The 21,826-nt window shown below is 45.1% G+C and overlaps 1 protein-coding gene across 1 annotated transcript in view; it reads left to right on the top strand.

Moving 5' to 3' along the window:
* The window catches only part of INTS9 (integrator complex subunit 9), an 82,728-nt gene that overhangs the window by 10,531 nt on the left and 50,371 nt on the right, over positions 1 to 21,826 (top strand). Inside the window, exons 3-6 of the mRNA XM_072986470.2 lie at positions 7,459 to 7,519; positions 12,551 to 12,613; positions 16,840 to 16,979; positions 20,228 to 20,314. Coding sequence (XP_072842571.2) covers positions 7,459 to 7,519; positions 12,551 to 12,613; positions 16,840 to 16,979; positions 20,228 to 20,314 — 351 coding nt within the window. The remainder of the gene's footprint in view (positions 1 to 7,458; positions 7,520 to 12,550; positions 12,614 to 16,839; positions 16,980 to 20,227; positions 20,315 to 21,826) is intronic.

Raw genomic sequence — 21,826 nt, 5'->3', positions numbered from 1 at the left:
CTCCCTCCTTTCTTGCCCTTTTTTTTAAACCTAAGTCATTTTAGGTTAAAAAAGTTTCTTCCCCTAGTGGAAGAGGACAGATTAACTGGTTTTATTTATTTTATTTATTTATTTAATTTATATGCCGCCCACTCTACCCAAAAGTCTCTGGGCGGCTTACAACAATTAAAATTCAATACAATAAAATATATAATGATTAAAATACAATTAAAATACAATTAAAATACAATTAAAATTGCCATCATCAAGACCCACAGTTAATGTTATTTCAATTAAAAGCCTTCTGGAACAGGAGAATTAATTAATTAATTAATTAATTAGTTCCTATGGGAACTAATGCTCCGACTTACAAACAGCACCTCTACATACAAACAAAAAACAGCCGGAACGGATTAATCGGGTTTTCAATGCATTCCTGTGGGAAATGCTGATTCGACTTACGAACGTTTTGACTTACAAACACCTTCTGGGACGGATTAAGTTTGTAAGTCAAGGCACCACTGTACTTTCCTGGATGGCTGCAGGTAGGTAGCCCGGGTGGTTCCTACAGAGGATGAACCTGGGGACCTGGAAAGGTGGTGGGTCTTCTTCTAGAGATTTTGTCCTGTGCTCCGGGTGTTTTGGGACAGGGCTGTGGCTCGTTGGCAGAGTGTGTGAATTGCCAAAAAAGTGGCCCCGGTTTCTAACCCCGCTAAGGAAGAAGGATCTTTTGAAAGAGAGATCTTTTGAAAGAAAAGTGTAGAAGGTTGCTCCCAGTGAGGCAGGACCGTCTGACAACGTGCACTCATCTAGAGGGACCCGACCCGCTGAGCTTCAGAGACTGGTGAGGAACTCAAGATGGGTCTGATTAAGTTTAGTGCTGCTCTCTGGATAGCTCGGCGATTTAGGTCTCGGGCTGCAGAGCCAGAAGTTAGGAGTTCGATTCTCCACTGTGTCTCCTGGGAGAACAGCCAGCCTGTGTAGCCTTGGGCAGCTACATCATCTCAGGGCAGCCTGCAGAAGAAGGGAATGATGAACCATTTCTGAGTATTTTCTACCTAGAAAAACCCAAAAAGAGTCTATAAGAATTGAATTGACATCACATGGTTATTATTGTTCTTAGTAACTTTAGTGGGGTGCTTTAAACTAGAGTGGGACAGAGAGGCTTAAAATGACAGGCTACCAGATGTATTCTTAAGACTGGGCTCTCTTTTTTTTAATTAATAAAAATGAAAGTTACAAATAACAGAAATAAAGCTAAAATACAAACTCGGTAGGGACTACATGCAATACACAATAAACATTTCCCACTTGTGGCACTTTCATTCTTCGGACTAGATGACCAGTATGAGTTTATACCCCCCGCTTCTTTTTTAGAATTTTTAGCATGTATACATTACTGAAACAGTGAAAGTCTACGTTGGCTCAGGCATGTTGTGAGAATGGCTGATGATTGGATTCTGAAAGTTTTCCTGTATGAAGAATGAGTGCAGGGAAATCACCCCAGAGGGAGACCACAGCTGCGGTACAAGGATATCTGCAAGTGGGATCTGAAGGCCTTAGGAATGGACCTCAAGAGATGGGAAACCTTGACATCTGACCGTCCAGCCTGGAGGCAGGCAGTGCATCACGGCCTCTCCCAATTGGAAGAGACCCTTGTCCAGCAGGCCGAGGCCAAGAGGCAGTCCCAAAAGCAGCAAAACCAGGGAGCTGGACCAGGGACAGACTGTATTTGTCTTCAGTATGGAAGGGATTATTGTCACTCTCGAATTGGCCTTCTTAGTCACACTAGATGTTGTTCCAAATCCTCCATACCGAGCACGTTAACATAGTCTCTTAAGACCGAAGGATGCCTAACCTACCCCTTTTCACCCAGTACCTCTCCAAAAAAATACATTAATTCTTCTGCTGGCCTGTGGCCTTTCCCCTTCAAAAAGACATATTCCAAATACATATTCCATACATCTTTGAAATCGTTAGACTTTACCATTCCTCTTCTTAAGTTCATTTCGCCTGTTAACTTATCATTAATTGCTAAGCTCCACATTTCTTTATACCAGTCTTACAAGGTTAATTTGTTTGTCACTTTTCCAATTCTGTGCAAATATTAATCTTACTACTGTTGCCATAACAACTAACTCTTTCTGATCTTTTTTTCAAATAGTCATTCTTAATTATATTCAGGAGGACAGTAATTCGTGATATCTGAATACCACATCCAATGATTTCTCTAATTTCCTTAAAATCCAGTGGCCATTGTTTTTTATTTCACACATCCAGCACATATGCATGTAGGTCCCTTTTTACTTTTTGCATCTCCAGCATTGAGATGGTATATTTTTATTTATTATATTCAGTCTTATCTCCATGCTACTTTATAACAATTTTATTTTACCCTTATAGACATATTCATTATTCTTTGTGACCATATTTTATTCCAATCTTCTCCTTTAATGTTTCCCTCAAAGTCCTCCTGCTCCACATTGGGCCCTGTATACCTTTCTCATACAGCATAAAGTTGGATAGAAAGAGGAGTAATAATATGCTTTTTCTAAATTTGTCATGAGGACTAGAAACTTTCATAAAATAAAGTTCTACTTCTCAGAATTGCACCCTAGACTTTCTCATCCAGAGTTGTACTGGATGGCCTATGTTGAACACAGCTGATGTCAAGCTTTTGTTGTTTAGTCGTTGTGTACAACTCTTCGTGATCCCATGGACCAGAGCACACCAGGCCCTCCTGTCTTCCACGGCCTCCCAGAGCTGGGTCAAATTCATGTTGGTCACTTCATGTTGACCAACCATCTCATCCTCTGTCGTCCCCTTCTCCTCCTGCCTTCACACTTTCCCAACATCAGGGTCTTTTCCAGGGAGTCTTCTCTTTTCATGAGATGGCCAAAGTCTTGGAGCCTCAGCTTCAGGATCTGACCTTCCAGTGAGCACTCAGGGTTGATTTCCTTCAGAATGGATAGGTTTGTTCTCTTTGCAGTCCAGGGGACTCTCAAGAGTCTCCTCCAGCACCACAATTCAAAAGTATCAGTTCTTCAGCGACCAGCCTTCCTTATGATCCAGCTCTCACTTCCATACATCACTACTGGAAAAACCATAGTTTTGACTATGCAGACCTTTGTCGGCAAGGGGATGTGTCTAAAAAGACAGCTTTTTAAGATGCTGTCTAGGTTTGCCATCGCTTTCCTCCCAAGAAGCAGGCGTCTTTTAATTTCATGGCTGCTGTCACCACCTGCAAGCTAGCTTCCTCCTTCTAAGGAGAAAAGAGGAAGAAGAGATACTTTCCCCAGGAATACAGCTTTCCCTGCAGAAAAGCCCCGTCAATGGAACCTTCTTTTCCTCTTGCAAAGCGACTGACAGAGATGTTGAAATCGAGTTGCAGAGAAAGGCTGTTAACCTTTCTTGTCTGGCAGAACAGCACATCTCCTCGCCTTATTTATGTGACGGTTTGAACTGCATGGGATTAATCAATCACTTAATTACCGTGTCAGACACCCATCAGGGCGCATTATTTTATTTTGGGAGGCTTCTGGTAAAGAGGCGTCATCCTCTTGTGCTCCCTGTCTGCCTTTGCATCATCAGAAAGGAACATCCTGTGCTTACAAAGACGGCAGCGCATAACGCTCCTGCGGGAAAGAAAGAGTTTAACCACTCCTCTCCCTTAAATAAGAAATAATTTGAGTTTTTATCCCATCTTCTTTTCCAAGGAAAACAAGCTGGTATAAGAATGATGATGATCTTAGAATGGCAGAGCTGGAAGGGACCCTCTGGATCATCCGGGTCCAGCTACCGTCAAGGAAGCACAGCAGGGATTCGAACTCCGAACCTCTGGCTCCACAGATATCTTAGCTACCGATGGCTATCATTAATGCATTCCACTGCCAACACAGACACATCGGTGAGGAAAGTTAGGCTGAGAAATGAAGGCTTTATTTAAAATATTTCCCCCCCACCTTTCTCCTTGAGAAGGACCCAAGGCAGCTTATTACAATGGAAGACAATATTTTAAGTTGAAAACAATGAATATGCAACGGTGGTTCACATCATTAAAAGACAATATTTAAAGCTAAGAACAATGGCTATAAAGAGGTATCTTATTTTGTTAAAAGGCAGTATTAATGTGAGAATAAGTATAGTAGTAGGCATCCTTCAGTCTCGAAAGACTATGGTATCGTGCTCTGTATGGAGGACTTGGAACAGCGTCTAGTGTGGCTGAGGAGGCCAATTCGAGAGTGACAATCCCTTCCACACTGGAGACAAATCCAATCTGTCCCCTGTCCAGCTCCCTGGTTTTGCTTCCTTTGTGACTTCCTCTTTGCCTCAGCCTGCTGGACAAGGGTCTCTTCAAATTGCGAGAGGCCGTGATGCACTGCCTGCCTCCAGGCTGAACGATCAGATGTCAGAGTTTCCCATCTGTTGAGGTCTATTCCTAAGGCCTTCAGATCCCGCTTGCAGATATCCTTGTATCGCAGCTGTGGTCTCCCTCGGGGGCGATTTCCCTGCACTAATTCTCCATATAGGAGATCCTTTGGAATCCGACCATCAGCCATTCTCACAACGTGCCCAAGCCAGCGTAGACGTCGCTGTTTCAGTAATGTATGCATGCTGAAAATTCCAGCTCGTTCTAGGACTACTCTATTTGGAACTCTGTCCTGCCAGGTGATACCAAAAATCCGTCGTAGGCAACGCATATGGAAGGTGTTCAGCTTCCTCTCCTGCCGGGCACAAAGGGTCCAGGACTCGCTGCAGTACAGGAGTGTGCTCAGGACACAGGCTCTATAGACCTGGATCTTGGTATGTGTTGTCAGTTTCTTATTGAGCCATACTCTCTTTGTGAGTCTAGAGAACATGGTGGCTGCTTTCCCAATGCGTTTATCCAGCTCGACATCTAGAGAGAGGGTGTCAGAGATGGTTGAGCCAAGGTACACAAAGTCATGAACAACCTCCAATTCTTGTGTGGAGATGGTAATAGAGGGAGGTGAGTCCACACCCTGGCCCATGACTTGTGTTTTCTTCAGGCTGATTGTTAGTCCAAAGTCTTGGCAGGCCTTGCTGAAACGGTTCATGAGTTGTTGGAGGTCTTCAGCAGAGTGGGCAACAATGGCTGCATCGTCTGCAAAGAGGAAGTCCGTCATGCATTTCAGCTGGACTTTGGTCTTTGCTCTCAATCTAGAGAGATTAAAGAGCTTTCCATCTGATCTAGTCCGGAGATAGACACCTTCTGTTGCAGTTCCAAAGGCATGCTTCAGCATGACAGCAAAAAAGATCCCAAAAAGTGTTGGTGCGAGGACACAGCCCTGTTTCACTCCGCTTCGGATGTCAAAGGGATCTGATGTTGAGCCGTCAAAAACTGCAGTGCCTTTCATTCCATCGTGGAAGGACCTGATGATGTTAAGGAGACGAGGTGGACATCCAATCTTGGGAAGTATTTTGAAAAGGCCATCCCTGCTAACCAAGTCAAATGCTTTTGTAAGGTCTATGAAGGCCACTAAGAGTGGCTGTTGTTGTTCCCTGCATTTCTCCTGCAACTGTCGGAGGGAGAATACCATGTGAGTCTTATTTTGTTAAAAGGCAGTATTAATGTGAGAATAAGTATACAAATGTTTAAAAATGAGAATTGGAAAACACAATAATGGAAAATACAAGTAGTACTGAATATCTATTTTATTTGTTTGTTTGTTCGATTTATATCCCGCCCATCTGATATATTCTATCACTCTGGGCGGCTAGTCAAAGCAGTGGTGTATAATATCCATCTAAAAAGATCATGGTCAGGCAACCAGCCATTAAAAGAAAGCCTGCCTGAAGAGGTAGGCCTTTGCCTGCTTGCGGAAGGACAGCAAAGATGGGGCCAGGCTGGCCTCCAGTGGCAGGGAGTTCCAGAGTCTGAGAGCAGCCACAGAGAAGGACCTTTCCCAAGAAGAAATAGCAAAACCAAACTTTTATTTGCCCTTAAGGAGAGGTTGGGTGATCTCCAAGGGTCAGCAGAGTGGCCTGGGTCTCTCAGTGTCTTAAAAGGCTCTTTTGATCATCATCATAATGCAATATTCAATGCATTCCTTTTTTTAAAGCTTACTTTATTTTGGACAATCCATCACATTACAAAGAAATAATATAATTAACTTTTCATCTTACTACTTCAATATTTTAACATTCTAAACAATAGCTATTCACACAATTTAACAAATTACACTTAATTTTGAATCCCCATTCCATCTTAGAGAATTACTGATCAACAATCTGAGCAATCTGGATTATTTCCTACATCATATGACTTCTCCTTTAGTTCATTGTTGTATTTTAATAAAGGTTTCCAAGTTTTATAAAATTGACTGTGCTTTATTTCTCCTCTGTATATTCTGATCTTATTAAGTCAGATTCTCCATCAACAACATTTGCCGCATCTCCTTCTAAAATGTCTGTAATGAATGATCTTGGGCATTTTTCCATCATTTAGCAATCTCTCACCTTGCCGTCCCTATAATATTTGCAATTAGGTCTTTATTAAGTAGCTTCTCATTTCCCCCTGTAAAAGCAGAAAATAATAGTAATGTTTTGTTCACAATTGTTTTTTTGGACCAATTGGACAGAAACATTGACTAATCAAAAATTTTCAATGCGTTCTGAACATTGAGGATAGCAGGGTTAATCATAAGAAGTCTTTAGGGTTGGGGAGACCACTGATAGTTCGTGCATAGGTCATGTAGACTATTTGTCTAGATGGGTGGGGTATAAATCTAATAAAATAAATAAATGTGGGTTGCCGCAGGGCCCACTTCTAAGTAACCCCTTGACACTCAAAATAAGTGATTCAAAATATTTAATTTTGCCTCAATAAGTCTCCTTATGCCTTCTCGGGAATACAGAAGGAAATTTTTCAATGTTCTGAGCTGGCTACAGCCCTTCTGTCCCTTCTCTTTAATTCGTTTGTAAATTTTGGCCACCAGAAGGTAGAAAGAGCGCTTTTCAATAGAAATATGAACTTGGGTGAGAGAGGAAAAAAAATTAGGGTGAGGGTCGTACCCATCAGAAATGCTGGCCATTCCCTTCTTCCGAGAGCGCTCTGGGAGGGTGCAGCTTGCCTGAGGGCCATGCAGATTGGATGGCTGAGCGAGATGGGTACCAGCGACACAACCACGGATTTTAGAGTTCGAATCCCCAGGGTGCCACTTGGGAGAAAAGCCAGCCTCTGTAGCCTTGGGCAAGCTGCATGGTCTTAGGACAGCATCCTTAGAAGGAGGGAATGGTAAACCACTTCTGAGTACTTTTATCCTAGGAAACCCTGGAAAAAGTTGCAATTAAATTGATGGCATCTAATTATTAAGTGTCTAGTAGGGTTCAGTTATACTTAAGGCCCTCACTGTGCTATAATGCAGCAGAAATGATTTCAACCCTGAAAATGGCTGCTGACTTTGTCATAAAATCCATTAACACTCATTTCTTTCTTTCTTTTTTTCTTCTCTCCGGCAGTCCAAGGCTATCAAAACTCCCAGGCTGGGTCTTAAAGGATGGAAGCACTTTCCTTGACAAGGTAATGTACAGGTGGGATTCAGACACCCAGCAAACCTTGCTAATTAGCCTGTAGAAATGTTTCTGACCAAATGTTATTTAGCTGGAGAAACAAACAAGGCAGTTCCCCAAAGGAATGGCATGTTCAGGTCCAATCCTTTGAACTGTTGACGTCAGAGGTATCGAGACATGTCTTCACTATGTTTTATTTTTCAGTGAAAGTTCTTGGAGGTGACACTCATCTGTGTTGTTTCCTTGTTGTTGTTGTTGTTGTTGTTGTTGTTGTTGTTGTTGTTTTTAACTCTTTGAAAGTGTCAGGAAATTCTGCGTTTTGCAACCAATGAATAATATATTAACATAATTGTAGGATGAATAACCTTTCCCTTGTGTTGTTGGAGTTGTGTTGGTATTTTTGTTTCCACGTTAAAATAATACCGACCGCGTACACTTTACAGAGGTTCCAGCGAGCTCAACTCAGATCACTACAAGAGTTTATTGAAAATGGGGAGCCCACCAGGCTGGGCAGACAAAGGACCGGCCCTACCGTTAGGCAGTGAAGAGGCGTTTGTCTTAAAGGGCCAGGAGCTGCTTGGTGGAAGAAGGGCAACCACCGAAGCTGTTCCCTTCTGCTGGAGGACAAGGCTCTGTGGTTTTGGAAGTCAGTCTAGCAGCCCTTAAGCTTGCTGGCTACCTACAGGTGGGAGAGAGTGCCTCATCGCCAGGGCTGACGTATGGTTCTTCCCGTTGCTTCTTCTTCATGGTCTCCGTCATTCACACAAATGGACAGAAGTCCTTCCAGCCCTCCTCTACGCTTCATTGGGCTCCAACCCCCAGTGATTCTCACCATTGACGATGCTCACCGGGGGTTATGAGAACTGCAGTCCGGCCACATTTCCTGCGGTTGCAACGGGGCGTGAGGACTGTCTTAGGCAGCACAAGGTCTTAAGCAAACCTTGGCTGTATCACAGATAAAAGCTGGAGGCTTCTATGGCCCCACCATTTTCCTGCTGAATGTGTGCCTGAAGATAAAAGGGAGAGAGAGAGTCTAGAGATAGAAGGGAAAGGGGGACAGAGAGATGTTGGCAGGGGGTGGTGGCATCCTGGCGGATCATCCCTTCAGGGGTAGAAGGGTGGTTTAATAATAGCCACATGCCATCAAGTCCATTTTGACTTATGGGAAGGCCTTTGCAAGGTGTTTCAGATGGAGAGTACTCAGAAGTGGTTTCCCCCTTCCCTTCTTCTGGGGGCATCGCTGGGACTGTGCAGTTTGCCAAAGGTCACCCAGGCTGGCTCTACTCCCAGGAGGCACCATCAGGGATCAAATTCTCAACCTCTACAGCCAGATACCTAACCACTGAGCTATCTATAGCTTCTTTTCTGCCATTCTGTGTCCCTGATCACAATGTATTCCAATGTGGCATTCATGGGGGGAAGAGATAGAAACTTGGGGGGGGGGGGGTTTGCTCTGAAATGCTGGTACTTGGATATTCTACAGCAGCCTTAAGGGTTAGCATATCAGTCAGGAAAAAGAAGAGCATTTGCTAATGGGCTAGGGCTCTTGGGCTCCCTGGCTGTCAACCACAGAGTTCTCTCCTCTTGGTCAATGATGAGAGACAGAGACATGGGGTGGCGGAGCATCCAGGGGGCTTCCTCGGTTACACTTCCTCCGTTTATGCCAAAGACCATCTCAGGGAACCATGCTTTGAATTTTAGAGCCCTGTGCCGTCACAAACACTGGCTTTCTCATGGCACGTTAAAACAGAGTAGATGAGCTTTTCAAGGAGCAAAATGGGGACTAACAGAGAGAAAATATGCCTCGCAGGAAAGGAACCCTTTGACTAAAGAGAGACAAAGAATCATAAAAAAATTGAATTGGAAGGGGTCTATAAGTCCATAGAGTCGAACCCCCTGCTCAAGGCTTTGATCTAAATCAAAGCAAGTAGGACAGAGGGTGGTCCAATTTTGAATGCCTGCAGTGTTGGAGCACTCATCACCTCCCTTTGAGGTCATTGGTTCCATCGTTGTACTGCTCTAACAGTTGGGAAGTTTTACCTGATTTTCAGCTGAAATCTGGCTTCCTATAGCCTGAGTCCATTGTTGGGTGTCCTGCACTCTGGGATGGCAGAGAACAGATCCTGCCCCTCCTCTGTAGGACAGCCTTTAAAGTCTTTGAAAAATGCTCCCCTCTCTCCTCTCAGTCTTCTTTTCTCATTGCTAAACATGTCCAGTTCTTTCAGTCTTTCTTCATAGGGCTTGGTTTCCGGTTCCCTGGTCATCCGTGTAATACACCTCTGATCCTCTAGGTTAGCCATCCTTAAGTTGTTGATGTAATCAACAAATTCCATGAATTTGTCTAATCTACAGTGAAATGGCAACTGTTCACCATCTTTGCACCTTGTGGAAGTCAGTTTCTGGATTTTTACTGCGTAGCACATGAATAAAGATATCCTTGTATGCCCAGAACTCTCCTGTCAGTCCATTCCCTTGGGTAAAGACGGGGTCTAATAAGAAAGGGTGGAAATTCTCGCCACTCAGAGGGGAATTTACGCCAGGGAAGTATTCCCAATGATGCACCTTGGGCATGTAAAACACTGGATCTTTCCAGATGTGCCACCAGCTGGTTGAGGACTTCAACCCCTGTGTTACTTGATGGCACTGGAAACCCCTCCAATGTACTGCTTCTAGCAGGCAGGTTTTAATTATGAGTCCCGGTGCCCTCTGATCTGGCCCCTGTATTGACCGTTGTGTCTGCTTAGAATGACAAATGAGCCGAGCAGTGCCACACAGAGACAGGGGTCTGGGGTCAGAGGTTGACAGCTGGCCCTCCGAAGGCCAGAGTGTTCCTTGCTGGATTTCAATACTCTTGTTTGCAAGACTAAAGAAGGCATTGAAATTCATGCTGCTTGCCCATTATTCACCTTTTAACTTCTCTTGATGAGGTGAAGAGCCTTCTGCCATTAGATGTAATTGCTCATTTGTTCTAACTGGGCAAAACTGCTAGAATTTCTTAAGCATTGGATCTGGGCTTTGTGCCAAGGATGGAGGTGGGGGGGCAGAAACTAGGAGGATGTGTAAGGAATCTGCTCTTTTTACTGTATGGGGAACTTCCTCACAAAGCCCTCTCTGTCTTGGTACTGTGTTAGCGCACATTTCCTTTCACTGTCTTAGTTGCTTCCGTAGCCCCTTCTCCAAACCCTTCTCAACAACCATCCTGCCAGGAATAAGCAGTGGATGTCATGCTTCATTGTAATTGGGGGGAACAAGTAAACCATGAGCCACAGGGACCACCCTCTTTTTATCCCTTAAGGAAGCCCCGCTGTCAAATTTGCTGTTGAAATTTAGCTAATTGGTAGCCCCAAAGCAACAGGTTTGCTCTAAAGCACCATTTCCCCTTTAAACAAGGTGCACGCTCATTGTCCGTCTTGTTTACACCTACATTTGTGTTCCTATAAGCAGGCATCTACTTCCCCGTGGGAAAGGACCAATTGCACTTTTACTGTGAAATCCTCATATTTTTTTTAAATCTCTGCGTCACCAAATTCTTTAAAGGACCATTTCCCCTTTAAACAAGGTGCACGCTCATTGCCTGCCTTGTTTACACCTAGATTTGTGTTCCTACAAGCAGGCATCTACTTCCCCATGGGAAAGGACCAATTGCACTTTTACTGTGAAATCCTCATTTTTTTTAAAATCTCTGTGTCACCAAATTCTTTAAAGCACCATTTCCCCTTTAAACAAGGTGCACGCTCATTGCCTGCCTTGTTTACACCTACATTTGTGTTCCTACAAGCAGGCGTCTACTTCCCCATGGGAAAGGACCAATTGCACTTTTACTGTGAAATTCTTATTTTTTAAAAATCTCTGCGTCACCAAATTCTTTAAAGGACCATTTCCCCTTTAAACAAGGTGCACGCTCATTGCCTGCCTTGTTTACACCTAGATTTGTGTTCCTGCAAGCAGGTATCTTCTTGTCTGTGAGAAAGGACTAATGACACTTTCACAGCGAAAGCCACTTCCCCCCCCCATCTCTGACCCGCTAAATTCCAGGAGGGAAAATGGGATCCATACCAGTGGAAACGGCCCATCTCTGCTTAAAACAGGGTAATCAGACCATTCAAGCAAGTGGCAAATGATGCGGGCATCCAGTGGCAGAACAAGCTGCATGACTTGATGCCCTTGATGCCCAGCGGAACTTGAGGAAAAAACGGCAGAGAAGATGAAAGCTTCTTAGGGTGCCATGAGATACAAAGATGGAACAGAAAGCGCAGGCAAGGAAAAAGACCAGCGTCTGGTTTTTGTGGGCCCAGTAAAATCCAGCTAGAGCCCATTTAGAGTCTTGAGCTAATTGTGCTCCCCACCCTTCTTCTACAAGGCCATCTTTGTAGCAGGATCTCTGCCCACTGCTGCACCATTGGTCTAGGAGAGAAAGCAGAGACATCACCTTGCCAACAAAGGTCCGCACTGTCAAAGCTATGGTTTTTCCAGTCGCGATGTATGGAAGTGAGAGCTGGACCATAAAGAAGGCTGACCGCCGAAGAATTGATGCTTTTGAATTGTGCTGGAGGAGACTCTTGAGAGTCCCCTGGACTGCAAGGAGATCAAACCTATCCATTCTGAAGAAAATCAACCCTGAGTGCTCACTGGAAGGACAGATCCTGAAGCGGAGGCTCCAATACTTTGCCCATCTCATGAGAAGAGAAGACTCCCTGGAAAAGACCTTGATGTTGGGAAACTGGGAAGGCAAGAGGAGAAGGGGACAACCGAGGATGAGATGGTTGGACAGGCTCATCAAAGCGACCAACATGACTTTGACCCAACTTCGGGAGGCAGTGGAAGACAGGAGGGCCTGGCGTGCTCTGGTCCATGGGGCCACGAAGAGTCGGACATGACTAAACGACTAAACATCAACAACAAAGACCATTGGTAGCTCGAAACCAGGGTTGATTGCCTTATTTCACATTTGACATAGACCTTGATTTTATCCTGTTCTGTAGTGCTTCATTAAACGTCTGCCTTCTTCTCTCCCTGCCTTTTATATATATATATTTTTAAGGAGCTGAAAGATTGTTCTGGCCGCGTCTTTGTGGATTCCGCTCCAGAGTTCTGCTTGCCGGAGGTAAGTCTTCACAGGAGCTCTTAATGCTGAATGCTTTTCCTGTTCTAGCAACCCTTTTCCTCCTGGACCTGTAACGCAACACCAGAGGGGGTTTGTCTCACTGTTCGTCAATCCCCGCGTTTTCTTTCCGAAGGTGGCTTTCCGTCGGAGGGCTCCTGGGCCATCCGGCTCGCTTGAGAGAAAAATTCACATTTCTCAGGAGGAGACGATGGGCTCTTATGGAAATAATGCCTCCTCGTTGGATGACTTTCCGATCCATTTCGCAAACCACTTACAGCTCCTGTGTCAACTGAAAACAAAGCGGAACTGCAAACAGCAGCTCTTGTTTTGAAACCTTTTATTTCATTTCAAGCCTCATAGGAGAGAAAAAGCAGCTTACGGAGTCTACTTATGCCAGGATTACATAATAAACGGAGCATTTTTCAGCACTGCTAAAGCCCGTTCTGTTTATAATGTTAAAAATTCTTATAATCTCCCTGTAAGGTGGTCCTATATCATTATACCCTTGTTACAGATCTGATGTTTGGGACTAGAGTTCTCGAAATCGCCACCCGGCGTGGCCCTTTGGGGTGGTGAAAATAGTTTGCTGATGGTGGACCTCGCAGGATGTGGGAGATGCACGGAAATGTTAACCGAGCACATGTAAACGGCAGGCCATGCTTAAGCCAATTCCAAAGTAAACAGTTCTGGCAAAAGAATGGCCTAGTCAGGTATAATAATAAATGTTTAACAGTGTTAAATCAATTCCAACCTCTGCCGACCCTTCCCAGTGTTTTCTAGGTATACTCTGAGGTGGTTTTCTATCCCCTCCTTTCAAGAGTACTCTCAAATTTTGCAGTTAGCCCAAGGCCACACAGGCTGGCTCCTTCTCGTGGGAGGCATGATGGAGAATTAACCTACCAGGTTCCAAATTCACTGAACTTATTTAGCCAGCATCTAGCCTCCTATAATCATCGTCATCATCATTGTGTGCCCTCAAGTCAGTTCTGACTTATGGTGATCTGTTCCAGGGAGAGAGTACTCAGAAGGGGTTGACCCTTCCCTTCCTCCAGGGGGCACCCTGGGACCGCTGTGCAGCTTGCCCAAGGCCACCCAGGCTGGTTCTACTTGAAGGAAGCCCAGTGGGGAAATCAAACTCCCAACCACCTAAACCACTGAGCTATTTTTTTCTTCCTCTGTCTTTTTTTTAATGTGTTTCCCCTCTTGACTGAAGCATGCTTCTGTGCATTCTTGAAATACGCACTTCCTCACTGTGTGCATGTTCAAACAGAACTTTTTGTGCTTGAGGACCCAGCTTGCTGGGGGCGGGAATGTGTCGCCTGCATCATTAACTTGTAAACCACCCAGAGAGTGCTTGAAGGGCTATGGGGCAGTAGATATCAGCAGCGCGCTTTGCTTTGGCTGGAATTCCTCGCAGCCTCCGAAATATATAGATTTCCTGGGCAAGATGCTGTTCATGGCTCCTGACACTTCCAGGAAGTGCAGAATGTTTTTGTTTTTTTAAACAGAGAAATACAAACGTAACGCATTTCTTTCCCATTGCTAGACGGGTGTAAGAGCTTTATGTCTGTAATGTGGAACCAAGGTACTTGTGTGTTGATGGATCCGTGTGTTGTGTTCTGTTTCTAATGAAAAGTCATTACCTCCTTTCTTGTCCACACTCTCTTGTTGCAGAATTTTCAGGTCTAAAACCTGATTTTTTTCCCCTTTCAATCAGAAGTGGGCAAAACATGGCCCACAGACTTCATGCATCTTTGTTATTCTTTTTACCCAGTTGCTTAGAAATTCCTCTTGTGCCTTCAGCATGAAGGTAAGGGCAGTTTTGCTGTGCTTTCCCTTCCCTCTACCCCCCCCCAAGCAGGCTTGACCCTGAACCCCTTTCCAAGATGTAATTTTAGAAATAATAGCCCCCAGAGAGGGGGGCTTTCTCACATTTTTTTTTTTTAAAAGCATTTTTAGAAGGGAAAAAAGTATTTTGGAGAGTGGACAGGTTCGCCCCTCGGCTCTTTGCACATTGGCTAGAGTGGCTTTCGAATGTTCCAGCCACCGCTCTGGCATCTTGAGGAAGTGCAGAAAAAAGCAACCAGCATTTCAAGAGCTCCGTGAAGATGAATAAGCTGTTGGAACCACTTTGCTCTCTGGAGAAGCTGCCTGATCTTTTAAACACGATCAGCAGCGATCTCATTGTGACAGAAAACCCCACGCAGCTTAATTCAAGGAAGAGGAGAAAAAAGATGGTTTGTCTGGGATCCTTTGGGGAGCAGGAGAAAATATGCCAGTGCCTCCCTCTTCTCCGGTCATGGAGCTGCATTTATTGCATTGCATTGCATTGCAAAATGTGACTCTGGTCTTAGGCTGAACGCATGCATCCTGTCCCTGAAAATAAAAGGGGCAAGGGAAACAACCTGAGATCAAAAACGAATGACCGAAGACCTCTGATATTTTCATAGCCCAGTTGACTAGTTTCTGTATAATTTAGTTTTGGATCAATAGGCTGAGCCATGGGGCCCAGATAATTTTTCCATTTGAGGTCTCCTTAATCCCATTAGCTGCTCTATCCTAACTGAGTTAGAGGTTAAGTTTCTAGTAAGATTTCCAGATTGACCTCACTAGGGTTTTAGCTTTACCAGGAAATATTTCTAATTCCAGTTCCTCTAATGGGATGTAAAAAGTCTTCTTCTTTTTTTTTTTCCAGATTGGGGAGGGCTGCTCCCGAGGATAGGAGCTGAACCTCTGGGTTCAATTTACATGAAACACGTTCTTCCAGAGCAGAGCAGACTAGCTGGCAAGGTAGTAGCCTGTGTTTCATCAGAGCAAATGATACCAGGCGGCCTAAGGATAGCCGCCTAAGGATAGCAGGGACTGCGTTTGATGATCTCTGAGGTCCCTGCCCACTTCATAGACTCATAGAATCGTGGTACGGTTGGAAGGGACCTTGGAGGTCTTCTAGTCCAACCCCCTGGGGCGCAAGGCAGGAGACCTCAGACCATCCCGGACCGATGGCTGCCCGATCTTTTCTTGAAAACCTCCAGCGATGGGGCACCCACCACATTGGGAGGCGAGCTGTTCCACCGTTTGACGGTTCTCATCGTCAGGAAATTCCTCCTGATTTCCGTCTTGGAAGACGGGTTTCCACCCATGGGTTCTTGTCCCACCCTCAGGCGCCACGGAGAATCAATCGATGCCCTCTTCCCTGTGGCAACCCTTCAGATCTTGGAAGACGGCTCTCACGTCTCCCTTCCGTCTTCTCTTCGTTCAGCTCAACATCCCTCGTTCTTTGAGTTGTTCTTTGTAGCATTTAGCCTCCAGTCCCCTTATCGTCTTGGGTGCCCTTGTCTGCACCTTCTTTGCCTCGTCAGTCCTGGTTACCCGACAGACCAGGATGCAGTTCCATGGCACGAAACCATGCCCAAATGTTCCCTGACTTTTGTTGCTGTTGGGTCCCATAAGGTGAGTTCTGACTTATAGCGACCCTAGTTGAGTTTCCAAAGGATGGGGGGGGGCAATTGAAGGAGTGTTGCCTCTTTAAATAGCTCCCATCTGCCCCACGAGTTTCCATTGCTGAGGAGGGATTCGAACCCAGGTCTCCTGAGTCCTAGCACATCATTCTATCCACTACACTTCTTCTCTTGATGTTCCCATGCAATGCGCCATAAATTTACATTACCTGCTAAATATTATGTGATCCACCCCAATGCGTCCCTCGTCTTTCTGATCACTATATATGGGTGTGAAAGCTGGTCACTCAAGGAAGCTGGCAGGACAACAGGAAGAGAGGAAGACCCAATAATACAAGATGGGCTGACTCCCTAAAGGAAACCACAAGCTTGAGTTCACAAGACCTGAGCGGACCAGTTCTGGAGATTGCTCTTTTATAGGGTTGCCATGAGCTGTCCTGTACCAACAACAGCCGTGTGTCTCCATGAAAACACATTTATTTTAAAATGAGCAAAAGGCCTGTTTTCTTCCTTGAGCTCCCTGGAATGGTCGCCGTTCTGTGCTGTCAGGTGGCTTCTGAGTTGTGTGGATGCTAGGAGGGTTTTGAGGCATGGGAAACATTCCGTGACTCGGTTCTCATAGCCACCTGTCCCTACCCGGTGGGTGTTCATGGCTGAATCGGGATTTGAACCCAGGTCTCCTGAGTCTTATACTCCCGATCCACCTCCCCTCTCTGTAGAAATACAAAGCAGAGAAAGTGTCCGATGACTTTCCCTCTCTTTGGTCAGATGCAACTGCTGGACCTCTCGACGGTGGACGTGATTCTGATCTCGAACTACCACTGCATGATGGCGTTGCCCTACATCACCGAACACACCGGATTCACGGGGATGGTGTACGCCACGGAGCCGACGGTCCAAATTGGCAGGTGAGGGAAAATCCACTTCACATCGGTTTTTGCTCTAATCCCTCTCCGTCTGCCACCAAACAAAGGGAGGCATATAAAGAGCAACACAGAAAGAGGAAAGCCGATCCTAATGTTCTTGAGAGGCTTTAAAGGCAGGGCTGACCTGAGGAAGAGGGGACATGGCTAACCACAAGGGTATGTGTTTTTGACGCCACATTTCTGGACTTTTCTGAAACAACCCAAATGTTTGGATTTCAAAAACTCCTATGAATTGCACAACATAGCAGCGGATATTTGTGGAGAACTAGGGTACCTAATTTTGGAAATTGCCCCCAAACCCTCTGGCCGTACCACTTGCAGGCTGCCGTCTGAGAGTTTCTCTTCCAGAATCCTGACTCCGGAGGGAGTCTTTATCAGCAATCTAGTCTGATAGTTGGCAAGCTCTGTGGGTCCAAGGACCAGTTTCTGGCCCCCCAAATCATCTGGGGCCCCCACAAACCCCTTCATGAAAACTGGAAGTTATAAGACGGTCAGGTGTGGTTTTAAAAACCACCTCTGGCCTTGGTTTTTGAAGTTTATCATTATAATAAAAATATGAAACACAGTTGAAAACAGACAAAATAATAAAAGCATTTACTGGTATTATCAAACAGATACAAGTTTTAACCAAAAACCTATGTATCGGCTAAATGTCGGTGTAATGTATTACAGTGGTGCCTCGCTAGATGATGATAATCCGTTCCACTGAAATCGCTGTTTAGCGAAATCATTGTCTAGCGAAAAGCATTTCCCCATTGGAATGCATTGAAACCTGTTTAATGCATTCCAATGGGGAAGAATCATCGTTGTCTAGTGAAGATCGGCCATAGGAAAGCCGCTTTGCTAACCGCCGATCAGCTGTTTAAATAGCTGTCTTGCGAAGCTTAGGTCCCGAAAACACCCATTTTGCGAGCGCGGAGGGAGCTGTCAAAATCGTTGTCTAGCGAAAATCGGTTTGCGAAGCAGGAACCAAACATTGTCCAGCGAAATTCCCCCACAGGAATCATTGTTTTGCGAATCGCTATAGCAATCGCAAAAAGTCAATGTCTAGTGAAAAAACTGTCATGTGGGGTAACTGTCTAGCGAGGCACCACTGTATTATATAATATTATGATTATTAGAAGCCTTGTGGCGCAGTGATTAAACTGCAGTACTGCAGCCAAAACTCTGCCCATAATCCAGGTTCAATCCAAGGTAGTCAGCTCAAGGGTCACTCAACCTTCCATCCTTCTAGGGTTGGAAGATTGAGTACCAGGTTTCTTGGGGGGGGCAGGCACTGTGTAGCCTGCATAATTAAATTGCAACCCATCCAGATAGTACTTTGAGTGCTTATATAAGCAGCACACTTTGCTTATTATAAATAGTAGTATTAGTGTTCGTATTATTTGTTAAACCGATAGAAGGGGTGTGTGCCTTTAAAATAAGAAGTGCTTTTCTTGGACTCAGGATCCCCTTATTTCGTGGGGGGAGTGCAAAGGGGGCCAAATTTTCAGGGCGTCATATGGTTCCCACACCATTCTGCTTTGATTCAGGAAACCAAGAAGTGAGATATCCCAGTCAGACCTCCGAAGAAGCACAGCTGGAGGTTGTAAAACTGCTCATTATTAGCAGTAAGGATAGTAGTATTGGCCAGTTGGTTACTTATGCCAACGTAAGTGGAATGGTATATATTGCATATATTGCAGGTAGTTAACAAGCCACTGCTTGTTACTCCCATTGTGCCCCAGTTGCATAAATTATTGTGTGATGAGGTGTACAAGAAGCGACTTGTAAATTAACAACAATTCACCATTGTGATTTATCCATTGCCTTTATGCCAACATAACCATCCAAGAAAATTCTGGCCTCTCTCTCTAGAGAGAGAGAGAAGCTGCCTTGAGTCCTACAATGGAGAAAGGAAGGATATAAATCAAATATATATATATATATATATGATTTATATCCTTTCTTTCTCCATTGGGGGACTCAAGGCAGCTTCTGGGATGAAATTAAAACCAGATGCAGCTTTAAAAAAAAAAGACCACAATAAAATGCAGCATTTTTTAAAAAGCATTAAATAAGTCACTGCGTTAAAACAAGTGCCGCGTGGATACCATTCAAAAGCCATTTTAAAAACATAACACGCCGTGCATTCAAAAGAACGACTCCCATCTTTCTCAACGGTCCATCAGCGGCCAACGAACTTTCTGAATAAGAAGATCTTTGCCTTTTTGTGGAAGGACGAAAACCCGGGAGCAGTCACTAAGAAGGCCCTGCCTTCTCTTGCTTTGGGGGGCAGCTTCTTTGGGTAAGACAGATCTTTAGGTCTTTGACAACTGCTGTCATCCCTGCCCTTGCCCCCAAGCAGCCTCCTCATCTCCCTTTTAGTTTTCCTCCATGGCTTGTTTTCCATGCCCTTGACCTTCTTCCCCACCCTTTCTAAATCCACGGCAGCTTGTTTGCATGCTTCTTTAAAAAGATACAGAACTGAACCCTGGGCTTCAGATGAGATCTGTGTAGTGTGGAATACTCATCTGAGAAAAGTGCCACCTGTAGAAAGCTAGCAGGTAAGGACGTCAGCGTAGCCTTCTCTCTCGCCTGCTAATAACAGTTATTATAGGCCACCAAGTCAGTTCTGACATATGACAGCCCTATCCAGAATTTTTAGGTATAGTAGTACAATACTCAGAAGTGTTTACTGTATTTTCCATGTATAAGACGCCCCCATGTATAATACGCCCCCCACACTTTTCTAACCCAAAATTAAGAAATCTAACCGGGGCTTATCAAGTGGGGGGGTGGGAAGCAGGGATCAAAGCGCTGCAGGATCGCTTTGATCCCTTTCCCCCTCCACTTCTTTTTGTCGCCTCTTCAACTTACTTCCGTGTATAAGATGACCCTCTAATTTTAATCTAAAGATTTTAGACAAAAGTATCATCTTATACATGGGAGAATATGGTGCTGTGTGCTTCTTCTGCGGGCATTCTGAGGCCATACAGCTGCCCCAAGGCTACCCAGGCATGTTTTTCTCTCAGGAAGCCCAGAACTCCCAGCCTTTGGCTCCGCAACCAGATACTTGAGCTATCCAGGCAGCCAGGAACTTTTTATTACAAAGGGTCTGTCAGGCATGAATGCCGAATGGTTTGCCTGCTGGCCCTTAGAAGGTTATTCTGTTGTGCTGTTAGAAGCAGCTATATTCTGTTTTTGTGGTCAAGATCTGAGCTCTCTCTGGTTGTTCCTCCTGTTTTCAGGCTACTTATGGAGGAGTTGGTCAACTTTATTGAGCGGGTGCCAAAGGCGCAGTCTGCCTCGTTGTGGAAGAATAAGGAGGTACAAAGGTAAGGATCACTCACTCAGCCCCATGGTATCGTTGCTTACCAGCTCACCCAATTCCTGTCTTCATCGATTGAAGCTAGAAATGGGCACAAATTGCCCCTTTGTCAGTTCCGGCCAGCAGTTCTTCTGTGCTGGGCGTGGAATCACGTGGCAGGCTCACGGGGCCAGGTAGAACGTGGCCTATGGGAATTTCCTACATTCTGCCAAGAGTGGGCCTTGATGGCAAGCCCTTCTCTCCATGTGGCCCCCGTGGCTTGGGAGTTTGGCTTGGGCGGTGGTGCTGAATCAATAGAAGTCATCTTGAGAGTCCCCTCGCCCCCGTCCTCAGAACTGGCAGATTGCACCCCTCATGGCAGCTGGGGATGGCCAGACGGACCTTCCAGATGCAGCCAGCTGTGACTAGACTAGCCCTCTTTTCTACAAAGAGAACCGTATTTTCCAAAATAGTATCCATCGCTGATGCAAGACATACTTAAAGACAAACCCACACTGTTGTGGCACTTGTGATGACACACACTCCTGTATCTGGGTTTTTGCCTAATCGTTTGCCGCTCAGTTGCTCCTGACCCGCATAGGTTGCAGGAAACCAAGTTGTTAGCTTTATAACAGAAGGTTAGAAGGCACTGGAGCATTTCGGATGGAAAGTTTTGCTGGGAGGTAAGGGCGTTGCATTGGCTTATATTTTCACCCCATTACTCTGGGCAATCTGAGCTAATGAATAGCAAAACCTCTAACCCTACTGAGGTGTGTTTTTTTAAAGTGATTTCTATTATGTTTACCTCCTTTGCTCTCCCAGATAAAACAATGGCATGTTCTGAGTGAATGCCAAAAAACATTGGGGGGGGATGGGGTTCCTTGGCGAACAGCACATGGGGGGCATTAAAATCTTGTGAGTGCAGTTACACGCAAGCCAGGAGCAAGGAATGAGCCAGCTCTGTGTAGGATGTGCAGGGCGGAGGCTTGGGCCAACGGGGTTCTAATCCTTCTCAAGCTGGATTTGAATCCTCTCTGAGTCTGATCTGCACCACAGGTTTGTTGTGGGGATAAAGTGGGGAGAGGAAGGGCCATGTGCACTGTCTTGGTTCATTCCAAGAAAGATGGGATAGGAAGGATTGAATGAATGAATGAGAAGTGATAATATAAGAAGCAGACATCCCAGACTACTTTCAGTCGAGGTATGCCACAGAGCTTGACATCAGGGGCAGGCCACGGGTTCAGGAGAATCCTAGAAATCATAGAAAATTGAAGTTGGAAGGGTCCTACAAAGGCCATCTAGTCCAACCCCCTGCTCAGTTCAGGAATACAATCAAAGCAGATCTGCCAGGTGATTATCCAAGTTTTTCTTGAACGCCTCCAGTGTTGGAGCACTCGCCAACTCCCGAGGTCACATTTTGCCCTCAAAGTTTCTGGTGTCTATGATTTGCTGTTTAAATACCCACACCTGATTTAGGCCTTTAATGCGCCATTTTAAAAAAAAGTGGCAGCTGGTCACTTCCTGTCTGGGGAGAAGTCTT

Source organism: Pogona vitticeps, chromosome 1 (genome assembly GCF_051106095.1).
Source record: "Pogona vitticeps strain Pit_001003342236 chromosome 1, PviZW2.1, whole genome shotgun sequence".
Taxonomy (NCBI): domain Eukaryota; kingdom Metazoa; phylum Chordata; class Lepidosauria; order Squamata; family Agamidae; genus Pogona; species Pogona vitticeps.
The sequence above is the reverse complement of the archived record's forward strand: the minus strand, read 5'-3'. Positions and strand labels throughout refer to the sequence as shown.